The sequence below is a fragment of the Python bivittatus genome, unplaced genomic scaffold (assembly GCF_059951505.1).
Source record: "Python bivittatus isolate LINGU-HERP-01145 unplaced genomic scaffold, Pbiv_v1 ctg000700_np1212, whole genome shotgun sequence".
Taxonomy (NCBI): domain Eukaryota; kingdom Metazoa; phylum Chordata; class Lepidosauria; order Squamata; family Pythonidae; genus Python; species Python bivittatus.
Genome location: NW_028277098.1, coordinates 3,194,149 through 3,210,085, shown reverse-complemented (window position 1 = coordinate 3,210,085; position 15,937 = coordinate 3,194,149). Strand labels below are relative to the sequence as shown.

Sequence of the window (15,937 nt, the reverse complement as noted above, 5' to 3'; positions counted from 1 at the left end):
TGTGCCTAAGGTGGGACTAGAACTCACATCCTCCCAGTTTCTAGCCTGATGCTGTAACCACTACACCAAACTGGCTCTCAAGATAAGGTCTGGAGACCTTTATTTGGTCACTTAGTTTTGAAGGTATGGCAGCAATCACTGTAGTTAAAAGCTTTGCTGTTTTAGTTTAGCACTGGAAGACTCTCCCTCAGGGACTGAACGTATGCTCTTTTGGCACCAGAAGAAGGACATTTTATTACTCAGAAGTGTTAAACTATTTTAGGGTTTATCTGTGTTTTACTGTATTTGCTAAACATTTGCTTGGAACAAATCTATCTTCCAAGAATAAAATGGAGGTATAGAGAGGAGCTGCATTTGCAGCTGGGGGGTGGGGTGGGGTGGGGTGGGGTGGGGAGGAATCACATGGCTGCCCTTCTCAACTTCAGCTCAGTCCCAGGAAAAGATGCTTTTGGTTGACAGGGGCTATGTATGTGTCCACACACTCTCTGAAGCACTTTTCCCCTTTCAAATCCAAAATGCTGCATAATTACTGCTTATTCAATAAACTACCCCACTCCATTTTGTTTCAGGTTCTTTTCTCATCAGCTAAATCATTTGCCCTGTTGGAGCCAGGCCAAGGGAGCAAGGGGAAGGTTAGTCTCCTCTTACTCCTAGTACCTTCTGATGTTACAGTTGAATGAAATATATTTGTAAACTATCCCTATAACATTGTGTTGTCTCTTTTATTTTACTCTGTTAAGCATTTGGTGGTGTACTTACCTCTCAGTAGTAGAAAACCTCTGTCTAAGGGCTATAAACCTTTCACTGCAGGATTGGTTCTCAAGAGAAAGATGATTTCCTTACAGAGGTGTGGAGAGTTACTACTGAAGGCATCAGAAATAGTAAAGAACAGAAGCAAAGTAGAAGTGAAAGACTGAAGGTAGTACAGAAAAAGGCTTTGAGAATCTAAATGACTAAATAAATTGGAATCCAGCAATTAGAATTTGTTAAAACTATGGATTTTCTCTTTTTGGTATCTTTAGCAGAATAACAGAATCCCTATAATACTTTGTAAGTTTGTATGTTTTCATATCTGTACTTCCTTAACACATGGACATTGTTCTATTTTTCCTTTGTTATGCTTTTTTTTCCTGGTTTTATAAACAGTATCAAACTACTACTCAGTTTTATACACAAACAAACATGCAAACTTAATAATTCCACCTTCAAACCAAATGACATTGATTCTGGGAACATCCATTAATTATCATCATTGGAAAGGCAGCCTGGACAACTAATTATTTTTCCCATGATGTTGCATATTCCAAACTAATACAAGAGTGGCCAACAACGTTTGAGACTGGTAGACACATCTGGAATGTTGAGAATATAAGTAAGTAAGTAAGTTTATTGTTGTAACCACAAGCCATAACATATAGCGCGGCATATGTTGAGAATGTGCTGTGAGTACTCCTGCAAAATGGCTGCCAAGGGGGACATATCAAATTTAAAAGCACCAATTTACAAGAATATCCTCTTTCACTTCCAATAGTATCCACTCTTGCCAGAAGAATCCTTTGACCTTTTTGAGGGTCCTGTGAACATTTACCAGCAACTGCTGCCATCCATCATCTATTGTATGTATGTATGTATAATAAAATAGCCAGAGGGATTCTAGAAAAAATCAAGCAGCTCAAGGAACTTGGTGGCACTGAACAAAAAATACATTTGTGGGTATTTGCTTAGAGGCCCCAATACAGCAAGTATTGTACATACCATAGGTAGTGGGAATCACTGAAGACTCAGGAAGGGCTCCAGAATTGTTGTACATAGCTGTATCTAAGAAAAAGAAAAGAAGAACATTACTAATATACATAGCAAGCAGAGACAATTGCAGCTGGCTTAAACACTGATCCAGTTTTCAAAAATGTAGCAAAAAAATGAGCTCAAGCATGGTGGATATCAAGTCCAAAGCTCTCTCTTTCAAATTGCATATGCAATGAATATGCTTGTTAGAAAAACCCTGTGGAATGTTTCAAACACTGCACTGGGTATAAATGTAATGTTTTCTTGATGGACAAGTAAGGACTATGCATTATTACTGGTAACCATATTCTATCTTTCTAAGTACTCAAGAAAATATGCAATTAAAAATAAAACAGATCTAACAAACTAATTTCAAATATAATCCATATAATCTTATAATGAACCTAGAAATAAATTAGCAGACAATGACAAGCAGTATCTGGCATTGTAAACCAAAGTTTCTGGACTGTTTCCAAGAGTAGCCCCAGACAAAGTAAGTTATGTAAACCATCCAGAGGTAATAAAGTAATGAATGGTCGTAACTAGGTCTGACTTCTCCAGGAACAGATGCAATGGAGAATCATCACAGATATATAGCTGGTAGGAGGCATGCCTCACCAATTGTATGATTCTCTCTTCCTAGAGAAATCAGGCAAACATAGTTGTCAAAGTTCTCTTTTTTAGACTTTACAGCAAATGCATACAGGGCAGAGATAGTAGGTAAAACATGATCCAGTTCACTGTATTTACTTTGCTCTATTGTAAATAAATAGAATTGACGTGTATAACCTGCAGTCTGCAGCCTGTGTGGGATCTATGGCAGCCCATCAAGAATGAGCCAAAGAAAATAGGAGATTTGTTTGGAGAGAGGAGGGCATATAGATGGGATACAAAAAGGATCTCTTCTTGCAAAATTAAGGAACAGTATCTGCCTGAGATTTTTTTTTTTTTTTTTTGACATCTGCGATGAGCATTAAAGCTTCAGAGTATATCTGAGATACTGGCACCTGAACCAGCATTATAGTTGTGAGATTAAGTTGAATTAAATTGAACTAAAAAGTCCACTGGAGTTGGGCGGCCAATAAATTTAAATAAATAAACAGACAGGCAGGCAGGCAGGCAGATAGATATAATAATAATTCAAGCCTTTTTTCTTCAGTGGAACCTAGGACTCTTCCCCGCCCCCCGCCCCCCCCACAAAAAGGACAGGTTTCTTTCCCAACAGGTTTTCTTTAAATGACCTAACTTAAGAACTTCACAATGGAATGTTCTTTAGTATCATCTCATTCCGTTTTTATTCACAACTCAGCAGTCTGACTATATAAACTATATTACAGTGAAGAGATTTAGATTTACGTTAGAGCTTTAAACTGAAAACTGAAACGTGTGCAAGTGTTTTTCTGTAATATTAGTTTAATATTTTCTGTAATATTACACTAAAAAGAAAATGTTACATTTATGAGGAACCATAAGTAGGCCTAAAATAGTGTCTAATAAAGATGGGGAATCCTTGGTCTATAGGCTGCAAGCAATTCTCTAACCCACCCAAAGCATCCCAAGAAGACTGACCAAACTTTGGCAGTGCAATTTTAACTCATTCTTCAGAATTTTGGGAGAGTTTCATGAGGAGGATGGAGTGGTTTGCCACCCCAATGTGTCTTGCTCTTATTCCTACTATTTAAAGCCCCACATCAAAGAAGAAACATGAGGCTGAAAGGCTGAGTTGTGGTCCCTCATACTTTAGAATTTGCCCACCATTTGTCTAATAGGAAGGGCCATAACTTGGAGGAAAGACTTTTGACTTTATGTTCGCTTCTGGGTCTGTCCAGGGAAGAGATCTAAAGTTGCATGATTGGGAAGAGAAGGTTTGGTGAGTGTTCCTTCTATGAGGTAACGCCATCTACGGAGACCCCCAGGTGAGTCTTCTCAGTGATGGCCTCCCTTCTATGCAGCAGCTTGCTCCCAGATACCTATTCCTCCTCCATCTTAATGAACTTCCAAAGGGCTGTAAAGACTTGGCTGTTCAGGAAAGCATGTGGGGATGTAGAGGTTTAGCCTTACTCGGTGGGTGGCACTGTTGCTTGGGAGTGTTTTGTGGAACTAGATGTTTTTAACCCTCTGTTATGACATTGTGTTAACTGCTCAGAGCCTGTGGGAATTAAGCAGCATAAAAGCCTCAGCGAGCAAGCAAGCAAATAAATAAATTTCTTACCGACACTGATAAAAACAGTGACTGCTATCTACTGAAGCCTAGCAACTGTGAGGCATGTCAGCCCGACCTGCAGCCTGAACATCTACTGGAATGCCTAGTTCAGCAAATTCTTTGTACACCTCAAAAATAAAAACTGCTTTAGTCTATACTCACTAAGCATTTTCCTGTTTTGTCTCCTTAAGACGGCTAAAGGTCTTGCTGCTGGCAAGGCAAAGCAGTAAGCACTAATTCTTAGAATCCAATATAAAATCCACCATTATCTGTAACTTTGTCTCCATAGATTATTTATAAGTAACATGTTAGATTATGCTATCTCTGCCCCTTTCATACATTAATAGATCAGTGATTTATATGTAAATAAATATCAGTATATTACACTTCCTCTATCACCCTGAATTCCCCTCATCATACCTGACTGGAAGGTAATCTCACTGAACATCATCCAGGTGTCAGCAAAGTAGAACTGGCATTTGATGGCATTAGCCATCCGATGGAGAAGGGGTACTGTCACAAAGCGAGCACTGGGATTCACATCATCTAGTACCAGTACCGAGGAGACAGTGTTTGGTTCCCATTCATTTGCATCAGAGCGGAAGTGACACTGCACCTCCTTGAAAATCTTTACTCCTCTGGCAAACATATTGTTGCAGTGAACCTGTGTAATAGAGATAGATGTTTTATGAACTGGTCATGGTTATTTTCCTCTGAAACCATGATGTGTCCCAACTGTTTCCATTTTTTACAAGTGTGACTGTTCATGTGCAACTCTACAGTAAGATGTGCTAATTTCCAGTCAAGAGTCAGCCTGTATGTGAGATATCAAGTTAGCAAAGCAAATGTATATAACTCAGGGGTTTCAGTTCACCTCTGTTTCAGCTTGGTATACATGCCCATGCGAACAGATTAATACAACCATGGTTCCTGGGACCCCTATGAATATTCTGAATTCACAGGAATGTTGCCAGGTGAGCAAATTCATCATTTTCTGTTTTCATCTATACCCTAACTTCTGTTGACAAAAACACTAAGTTTGCCTGGAAATGATAAACTAAGCTAAGTTTTCCCCTGTTCCATTCTTCCATGCTCCCTGCCAATCAGAGGACAATCTACTACAATCTGTTGTAAAAGATATACATTTTTTATAGCAATATCATCAAGAAAGGTCAAATTGTCAACTCCCTTTTTAAGCAAGAGGGATTTCTTTAAACATTGATTTAATTGAATTTAAATTCTTTAATTGCACATAAACAAAACTCACTGTGCAGAGCTAATAAGTTAGTGAAAAAGATAGGTACCATGTTTGGATAGACAGGATCCCACAACTTTCCATGCACTCTAAATAGTATTTAGTTGGCAACCTGAAGAGAATTCTGAATCCAGCTTCAATTTTGACAACTAACCTTCATGGTGGTGAAATTTCTGATTCGGTCAAATTCAAAGGTGATTTCCACATGTCCATTTGTGGTGCTCTCATTGCTCCAACCAACATAGTCATAACCAGGCCATACATGATATTCATGGCTCTGGCTGAAATCATCCAGGCCAGAAACTCCATCTGTTAGCTGTCCTAATCCTTCTGTCATGCTGATGGCAGACATGCGAGAGGGAAAAAAGAGGACAAGAAGATTAGCATTTTCTTACCGAATTTCAAGAAAATTATTCTGTCCAAAACTGGCAGTCAAAGGAGATTTTTCCAACCGCCCTTAAATTGGGGTGGAGTGGTCGGCTGATTCAGCAGAAGCGGAACTTGAAGCATAGAGTTCTTAGTGGAAAGTCCATTTTAGGCAAAGACAGAGAGAGAAAATTCTCTGATCGGTTCCTCAAACCGCCCTGAACATTAAAGAGTATATATCTAAAGCACTTCTTTGTCCACACTGATCTTAGTAAGTTTTGATTTCAGCTGCAGCCACTCACTTCCCCGTGAATGCCTGAGTCTTCACATGGCAGTTATTACAAACATGTTTAGGAAATTCAAACATCTCTCAGCAGTTAGCTTTAAATATGTCAATAAGAAATCATATAAATGTAGTCAGCAAAGGATGTGCTATGAAGGATTATTCTAAGTCTCTTAAAATACCCTAACAATTAATTAAATTTTTAATTTGGAAGAAAAAGTCCCACATGAATAAGGTAATAAAGACCATGCAAGGACTTTACGACATGAAAAATGAGAATCAACCCTAGTTGCTCATTGAACTGTGTGTGCCTGGGGATTTATTATTCTTATTATTATTTCATTATTCAATTTATGTCCTGCCTTTTCACTCAAGCAAGTAATCAGGATGACTAACCACTTGAAAAAAATTAAAAATCCAAAGTGCTAAAACAAAATCAATGCTAAAACTAATTAAAAGGGGAAAGCCTGACATCCAGAAAGATTCATAATGGAAGAGTAGGCTCCCCAACTAGTCAGATCCTAAGCCATTTGGGGCTTTACAAGCTAGAAGCGCCTGCAACCAATGCAGGCCTTTTGGTACAGACATCATACAATCCTTGTACCTTGCACTGGTTAACAGACTTTTCAAGAGTAATCTGTCAGGCCTAGCCCAAGGAACTCCAAGAGACAATGCCAATTCAGTCCAGCTATGTTTATTAGCTACAACCTCTAGCAAGAATCTTCCCAGACTAAAACCCCAGTTCCCGAAGTCCTCCAGCCACAACAGTGTGAATTCCTCAGGGAGGTGCCAGTCTCATCTTCTTGTTCCTCTCACGCGGTTCTGGTGAGCTAAGAAAATGTTTATCTCCCTGAGCTTCGCCTTCATAATTCCATTCCATCACATAATCCTATGTAAACGATATTGCAGTAGGCGAGATGAATGTGGTTGGTTTCAGAAGGAGAGATGATTGCTATAATCTTATAACTGATTTTAATACTAATAGATTTCTAAGGCTTGTTCAAAGGGGTATAAGTTTTGGTTGCAAAACGACTCAGGATCAATTCTTGCCATCCATCAATACAGTTGCAGGGAGAGAGATCTATCTGAAATCCTGGAAGTGTTCCCACTCATTTAACACTAGGTCAGTTTTTAATTGCACCTGCTGGCTAATAAATTACATCAATATTTGTTTAGCCTGTCATCTCAGTAAGAAAACCAGGCTTGTTTCTTTTTGAAATAAGCTAGTAAAAAAGCCATGGTTGCAACTTTGTTTGATCTTGGGAAAATCCGCTATTCTAGCTCATTAAAAGATTTATTTCTTGCCTCTGGGTTACTTTAGTGATAAAATCCTTTTGTTCCAGATACAAGAGACGAGTAATTAATCTTTCCAAAGGAAGATGGGAAATACAGTTAACAATGGGAAGAGAAAAGCAATAAAGTTAAGAACAAAAATAAGCCAAAGAAGCATCAAAGGAGGAGCTTTGGATAGCAGACAACTTCCAGATGTCCTAAATAACTCAAAATAGAGGAACTGCTATCACATAAAAATGGTTGAGAAAGATAAGAAATTAAGAACAATGGTTTCTGGGGGAGAATTCCAGGTTTGAAAGAGGATGGGGAAAAAAAGGAGACAGCAATAAAGAATGAGAAAAAAATCCCTTTGGTTCCCCCCCCCCGCCTCCTCTGAAGCTGGCCCTTCAAACTTCTGAACAGAGGGTCAACTTTTGCATGTTGCATCCAAATAGTGTGATTCTACAGATTTGTGTAAATGAAATGAATAAGAGCATAACAGACAATAATTCACTTCCCCAGTCAACTTTAAAGTCCATCCCAGCAACTTGAGAGGAATTATATGGCTGTCTAGTCATAGTCGATGTAAGATAATTGCATTCCTTTTTACACATATTTCTTTGCCATTGAGGGTCATTAGGATTCAAAAAAGTTCTTAATGAGATTTCAAGTAATTACCTTTTGTGATTTTAAAAATGGCTACATCCACCCCTTACTGAATCTTGGGAAGCAACCTACACCAGAGAGGAGGGATAGTTGGAGAGATACAGTTTGTAACACTGTTAATCGGTCAGAGATAATTTGTCCTCCACAGACATTCTCAAGGTTAAAATATACCAAACACAGTTTTCATGTGCAGAGCAGGGAGAGGCAGGAGGAAAGAGGGGGTAGAAAGACACAGAAGAAGAAAATTTGGTACAGTTTTTTGAAACTCTTCCTTAAATTGAGTATAAAGAAATCCTCCCCAGACTAAAGACATTAAAAAGCATTGGAGCCTCCTACCAGTTACTGTAATGTGTATCTTTCCCCCATTAGTATGAAGTCACAAATTAGTCATATAAGGTGATTCCTTACAAAATAATTGGAGAAATGAAAAATGAATTAATCCAAGTGTATACACTGTAAGATACTGGGTGGGGATTTCAAGACCAGAATGGGACCAAATAACGTAAGCACCCTACTCTAAATTCCATCAGTATCTTCCTAATTCAGAGGAGGTACTTCTCGTAATAGCTTAGCTTGGATTTCTCAATCTTAAATAGGACTCCAGGGGGAATCATCCCAGAGAGTATACATATTGGGCAGGCATTACTATGAGTACTTTAGGCTACGTATTACACTCTTAATAGTTTCCCACAAGTCTTAGGTAGATTTAAGGTTTGTTGTTGTTTAGACAGTGATTACTTACCAACGGAGATACTGATCAATTACCAATGGAGCAAGATCTACATGTGAGGGATGAACTTCAATTTGAAATTAACTCAGTGGAGTGCTACATTCAAAAAGTAACAATATATTTGAAACCCCGCTTCCCTTAGAAACCTGGGCTCAATAATCTTAAGTAGAGATGTATTGCTTCCTAAACCTAGTTCTAATTTACTCCATAAAAGAGTTGTGCCAGGAGTTTGGCTACCAAAAGCTAAATGGCAGCCAGAATGTATTGTACTTCCCTTTCGAGAAGAATGATAAAATAGAGATGTTGCTTCTTTGAGCCTTCTGGACTATCCATGAGTAGTTAAAACAAACTACAGCTCAAAATTCTGCCCATGAATGGTCCAAGTCTTTTTGAAAATACCATGAATTTTGTTTTATTATTATTTAGTGGATCCTTTTCACGTTCCCTGGAAACTCAAGGTAGAGCAAATGGAAAATGCTGTAGTGGGCTTTTCCCCCAGATATTAGTAGAAACATGCTTATGTCCAAGTAGGAGAGATGCTGATACAGACAATGAAGGTAGGATCTCTCGAAATGTGTTAAATGTGTCCGGTTACATAACCTCCAGGTGGCACCATTTCTTAAACAACTTACTCTTTGCAGAGCAGTCACTCTTGTGTATTTTAACATCCTTCTTTCAACTTCTTGACAGAAGATTAATAACATGCCACTCAGTCAAAGTCTATGCCTATATGAGGCACCAGAAACACTCTGCCATGTTATTTCGCACTGCCTCTTCTGTAGAAACATCCATTGTCTCATGATAGCTCCCATAGTATAAAAGATCCCCAGTGTTCTGGGTGATTTTTATGTAAACTACCTGTACTTGCTGATGAAGATTCCCAGATCTTGTGGCAAGTAACAACATTTTCTTTGGCAGCTGCAAGATCTTGTCTGAGAGCTGGATATGGTGTTGTGAAAAGGAAAACCACAAGGTGTAGGAAGGCAGGAATTTGTAGTTTTCCCTTTTATTTGATTTTATCTGAAGCAACATTTGATCTGACATTGGGTGGTACTGTAACATTTTATTATCTTGGTAGTTTTGTAATTTAGTATTTTAATTGGCTAGTATTTTAGAATTACAGTTTTATCACACAAAATTTAGTAATTTAGCTTTGAAGTATTTTAAGGTATTTTACTTTTTCTTAATCTTATCCTATTTTTGTTTTTGTCTTGTACCTTTTGATATGAAACTGTGTACAATTCTGGTCAGGGATTGTAATAAATGTTATTGATCAGTGGGGTTTATTGGCAATCAAGTTAATTACAGTGATAGAGGAATAAAATAAAATATTTATTTTAGCTAGGGCTGATTATCTTCTCTTATTCTAAAGGCAATTTCTGGAAGAAAGGCTTTTGGAAGCTACTCCCAGGGTCCTGGAGATATAGCAACACTTTGTAGATACTGTAGCATTTGCAAAAAGGCCATATGTCCCTTTGTGACTTCCACATATCTCCATCCTAATATCTCCTCGTTTCTGTTTCTGCTATCTCGTAACATTTTTTCAAATGCATATTTTGTATTTATCAGATTCATAACAATATACAAGTAGGGCTTTTTTTTTTTTTTTTTACAAAAGATATGACCTTTAGCCTATACTATTGGTCACATAAGATGCACCATTTGGGAATAGGATGGCTGCACTGAATACAAAGACCTCTCTCTAATCATCAAGGTTATACAAAGGTGCCAGAGGGCCAAAATGTTCTGCAAAATAGTTACATTTTATATTTTACTTTTATTGTTCTCCTTTGAACACAAGGCAATTTTCAAGAAACATTAATATGGTCTAAAAGTTTTCCCTCTCACTGAACATAGGAATAGAGAACTCACCTATAACCATCATAGATGGAATCATTCAAGTAAATCACGGTGCCACCAGGTAGAACCAATTGTTGTCCTGCTGGAGCGTTATATGAAACCAGCCCATCTGTAAAGGAATAGAACTGGAGTTACTCTTGTTCTGTTTCTTTTTTCTTCCTTCCTTCCTTCTTTCTTTCCAACGAACAAGTTGTATTAAAAGGCGTAAGTTTTGTAAGTTGCAGCTCACTTTATTAGATTTTATTCTCTTTCACTGATGCACACTAGTCCAATTTTCCCCATCCAGTTTCTTCCTCAGCAATTTCTTTGCCATCTTACTGATACTAAAAGCACCTCTTGGATTTGCCTAGTATAGAAAAGCTCCTTCCATGTTATTTTCTTACCTGTACTATTTATTTATTTGTTCAATTTGTATGGTCACCCATCTCACTGGGCAGCTTACACAGTTAAAAAACACAAAATATAAATACAAATCAATAATGAAAACAATAATGACAAAAACCATGAAAACACATTAAAACAATTAAAAACATAAAAACATAATCTGCAGGATTATTAAAGTGTCAGCGCTCACATTCAAAATATTCTGAGTGCTATTCCTGCAATATATCATCTTCAGATTAATACAGAATTGGTTTTTCGTTTTGTTTGCCTTGTTCTTTTGGTAAACAGCTCCTGACAAATTGTTTGTATATTTGAGAGGAGGTGGTGGGATATGTTGAAACAAATTATTTCAGAAAACTCCCATGGAGGCACAGATAGTATTGCACACACATCTGGATCACAGCCAGAGTTTTACACTTCTGCAAATGTACAATGTTTCAGGGAATAAAGCTGATATAAAAGAATTAGGATTTGGACACTAGCAAATTAGAGTGTCATCCAATCACTGCAATGGTGATCAAACACTAATATAGATCATGTATTACCACAGTAATGGAGTGATGCTATAATGCTCTAGAAATCTTCAATTTTGCCTGTATTGTATTTTGCCTGTACCAATCCAGTTAAAATTTGCAGGACACTAAATAGCATAAAAAAGGAAAACTCTCAGCCGAGAACCTAGTATCAGTCAACACTCTGTTATCAATGGTTAAGACACACATCATATAAAAAACAGAAATCACAGCATATTTCCTAGCAAATGTAAGGCCAATTTCATAATGCTTTCCACAGCTCCAAACATGCATCATATCGCTAGAATATCTGTGGGGTGGCAGTGGGATCTACTCCGGCATCACATAAAACTTCTAGCCGGTCCTGCCTGGGCAAATAAATACTGTCTCTAAAAGTCAGCTTCTGTTTAAGCTTACTGAACAATATATTCCTTGGGTTTAACTCTGGATAGGGAGGATACATTTGCATTCCACACAGACAGAGATTTTCCAGAGTAGCCTTGTCTTTCTAGACCGGTGTTTCTCAACCTCAGCAACTTTAAGATGTGTGGACTTCAACTCCCAGAATTCCCCAGTCAGCATGCTGGAATTCTGGGAGTTGAAGTCCACACATCTTAAAGTTGCTGAGGTTGAGAAACACTGGCCTAGACAGTTGGAGGTGCATCTCCGCAAGCATTGACTCTTTGCACCTTTTATCCTATTGACAGTTGGAAGCATTAGGACTCCTCCTTTATCCGTCTGCTGCCCCCTGACTGAAAGACTCCTTCAGCATGGGTCTTCTAGAAAGGTTGTTGTGCTTACCCAACCAAACACAACCATAGAGCTCGACTCTGAGGCACACATTTGTAGAGTGGTCAGTCACAGGGATGAAGCGAATGAATCGCCCAATGATGGGTGGCTCCAAGTCCTTGAGGACAATGTCATATGGATTAGTGTTCCCTTCAAGTACCTGAGGAGAAAAAACAGAAATAAAAAGAAGAGGAGGAGGTTGTTGGCCAGTGGGCAGGTACAGAAGGAATTTAGTCATGGTAACTGTATCAAGTGTCATCTAAACATGTATGAAGATACATTATTTTATTCTAATAGCACTTGTTAGCTGCCTAGCATATTTCCATTTAGTTCATTTCAGGGCATTTCCACGTGAGCAGCTGGTGCCAGTTTGGACCCAGCAGTCACACAATATTGGCTAGTTTTAAGAAACTGGGCCATTTTTAAAAAATTCTGCCATAATTTATTTGAAACCAGAGCAAAGCATTTTCTGTGTCACACTGTGACTTTGCTGTGGCAATATTTTTCCCATTTGTGGGAATTCTTACCTTGCCCTTCTTCCTCACTTGGCTTCAGTTGCTTTAGCAAGCATTTCAAGGGGAAATGTGGATTGATGGATTTGGAGCTCCTTTTCATAGAAACAGCTTAGATTTTTTTTTTTTTTTTACTTATCTCCTGACAAATGAGATGGTATGAAAGACCTGGACAATGGAAATGTGTATATGTGTGTGAGCGGGTATATATGCAATTTACTTTATTTCCTTTTCATGTGGAACTTTTGTTTCTCCAAGATCTGCTGCAGCTTGGCATGAGGCAGAGATTTTTGGTTTTTTGTACAGTACTCAGCAATGGAAAGTCAACAGCAAGGCAGATGAAAGAGTGGGTGACTTTGAGAAATAGGAGGTTATTGGAACTCAAGGGGCATGACTTAAGATTTGGGTGGCATGGCTATTTATGGTACAACAATGTTAAAGTTAATGTAGATTTTAAAAATCATCTTATTAGACGTGCCATATTGAGAATATGGAACAGATATAAATCTATGTTGTCTCCAAAGGCTCCTTTACGGTTGTCATCAGAAGAAGCTTTTTATAAAACAGAAATGACAACTAAAAATAAGTGGTGACGTACTGGAATTTTCTCAAAGGGACTTTAAATTAAAAACGAGAGGAATTGATATCAGAAGGATACATGTGTTAATGGATTCTCTATGTACAATTACAAGAAAAATTTAAAATAGATAAAAGGACTTATGGTTTTGAATATGGTAAGACTGAATTTGAAGCAGAATTATGTACAATGATGAACATGTTATTGCAAAGATGTACTGTATAAACTTTTATCGAAACTAGAAACAGAAGATGAACAAGTTAAGGACTGTATGATAAAATGGGCTAAAAAATTTGGCTACAACATATAGATGGAACAATGGGAAAATATGTGGCAGAATGGATTGAAATTTACATTGTAATATAACCTTAAAGAGAATTTTTATAAAATGTATCATTGGTAAAATGTATAAAGGTACTCTGAATGTATGCTGGAAATGTGAACCACAAAAAGGGACATTTTATCATCTCTAGTGGACTTGTAAAAAAGCAAAAAAATTCTGGAATGAGATACATATTTGTATACAGAAGATTTTAAAGATTAATATTCAATCAAAACCAGAGACTTTCCTTTTGGGTTTGATGGATAAACAGTTGGAAAAAACTCATGGAACTTTGTTTTTATATATGATAACAGCAGCACGGCTTTATATGCACAGAAGTGGAAAGATAAAACATTACCTACAGTGGAAGAATGGATGGTGAAGTTGATGGAGTGGGCTAAGATGGCAAAATTGATGGCTTTGATTTGAGGTAAGACATTGTGTAAGTTTAATGCTAATTGGAAACCTTTTTTGGACTTTTTGCAAGAAACAGAAAAAAATGATATATATAGTCTCTGGTTTTGATTGAATATTAATCTTTAAAATCTTCTGTATGCAAATATGTATCCCACTGCAGAATTTTTTTGCTTTTTTACAATACACACGCACACACACATACATACACACATACATACATACAGTATGCTGTATGGATTGATTAGAAAGTATGGGTTAACAGAAATAATGGAAGTTATGTTTTAAATTTAGAGTAGGAGTTTGATTTATATTGCTACTTATATCTGTTGCAAGGTGGGTCAGAAGTCAATTCTTTTTTGTTGTTGTTGTTATTGTTGTTCCTCTCTTTTTCTTTTCTTTTCTGCACTTTTGATCTTTACTTTTTTTCCTTTTTCAATTTTCTTTCTTTTTTCTTCTTACTCTTTCTCTCAATATTAGTTTTTGTTAGTTTTCTTTTGTCTTTTTTTTTTTAAATTAACTTTTGTAAAGTTATTACAAAAAAAAAGAAGGTCAACAGCAAGGCAACTGCCTTCATACAGTTGAGAGGGTGGCAGCATAGAACTGATCTCAGTTCCAATATAAATTAATTAGTTTTTAAATCAGTTGTGAATTGCTTTCACTGATTTATACATGCAGTGAAAGACTGCAAATATCTGAAGGGGTAGTTTGCTTCAATGAAAGTCTGAGGCAAGAAGCGCTCCCTCACTGAGGCTCCGTGAAGCAAAGTTGTCACCACATTTCAGGTGGCATAGCAAACTGATTGTATCTCTGCTGTTTTGAAGCCCTCCTTCAGCAGCATTTCTCTGGCAGCACTCACTTCTGGCTTCAGCAAGCAACAAGGAAGAGACAGGTAGAAGCTTTAAACCAACATGAAAGACTTCATCAAAGCAAGTCAAGTTGCCTCTTTGCTTCAGTGAAGAGAATGATGTCACCTACCAACCACAAACTTCTTCACTGAAGTGAACCTGAGTCATCTCACTCAGATCCAGTATATAATATTAAACCATAATGTGATTTGTTTGCTTTGAACTTAACATTATGTATGGACTGGCTCATTATTGTCTATTTATTTAAAAATTAATGGTGAAAGGGGCCTTGCGCATATTCATATGAACTAAAATTATTCAAATTGGGCTTAAAAATTTCTGAAAAACTTGAAAAGGCTTATCTGTTAAAAAAAAAAAAAAAAAATTAAGCCCCCTCCTAAACTGTTACAAGGAAGAAAGCAGCCTCAGCTCCAGCAGCAAGTTGCTTCATAATCTAGTTTCTCCTGCATGATGGGTAGAATTATCTGTTGATGTTAAGCACAGGAGAACCTTCAAAATGTACCTCAAGGAAGATTTTAAAGGGCAGAGTGTACTAGGGGTAGGCAGTCCTAGAAGTAATCAGAGCTGAAGCCACATATGGCTTTACACACCACTGTGAGCCCCTGAAATGATTCTGGAAAGCATCCAGTCATCAGTGGACCTGTTTCAACAAAGGAGTGACCTGGCACCTCACTAAAGCACATTTGCCACTAGTGCTGCTGCATTCTGGCCAGTTGCTCTTTTGGGACCATCTTCAAGGGCAGAATTAGCAGCAGCTCCATCTTATCTAGATTTGGCTTCATTATGTTTTCCTACACCCAGTTCTTTAGAGCTCTGAGACATGTGTGTCATCAGCATATTGGTAATAAATAGCTCCAAATCATATGTCAACCTTCTCACATTGGTGTTAAATAAAACAAGATCTCCCATTGTCCATAGTGGCTGCATTTGATGAGAGCTGAAGTCCAAAACATCTAGAGAACACTAGATTATCTGCCTCTGTCCTGAACCATTTTCTTAAATCTAATCTTCTTCTGCCCATTTGACAGTGCTCTTGTCAGGTTCAGCCCAAGAACAACAATAAGGCAATCCAGTCCAGTATAGTTTCTTTATTAGCTTGCAGCTAATTAGACAGAATCTCGCCAGACTAAACCTATGC

General features: G+C 37.6%; 1 protein-coding gene across 1 annotated transcript in view; it reads right to left on the bottom strand.

Annotated features, from left to right (window-relative positions):
- The window catches only part of DDR2 (discoidin domain receptor tyrosine kinase 2), a 63,414-nt gene that overhangs the window by 22,535 nt on the left and 24,942 nt on the right, over positions 1–15,937 (bottom strand). Inside the window, exons 5-9 of the mRNA XM_007439317.3 lie at positions 12,118–12,265; positions 10,433–10,529; positions 5,398–5,581; positions 4,409–4,652; positions 1,756–1,818 (exon numbers count right to left, since the gene is read on the bottom strand). Of these exons, the coding sequence (XP_007439379.1) occupies positions 1,756–1,818; positions 4,409–4,652; positions 5,398–5,581; positions 10,433–10,529; positions 12,118–12,265 (736 nt within the window). The remainder of the gene's footprint in view (positions 1–1,755; positions 1,819–4,408; positions 4,653–5,397; positions 5,582–10,432; positions 10,530–12,117; positions 12,266–15,937) is intronic.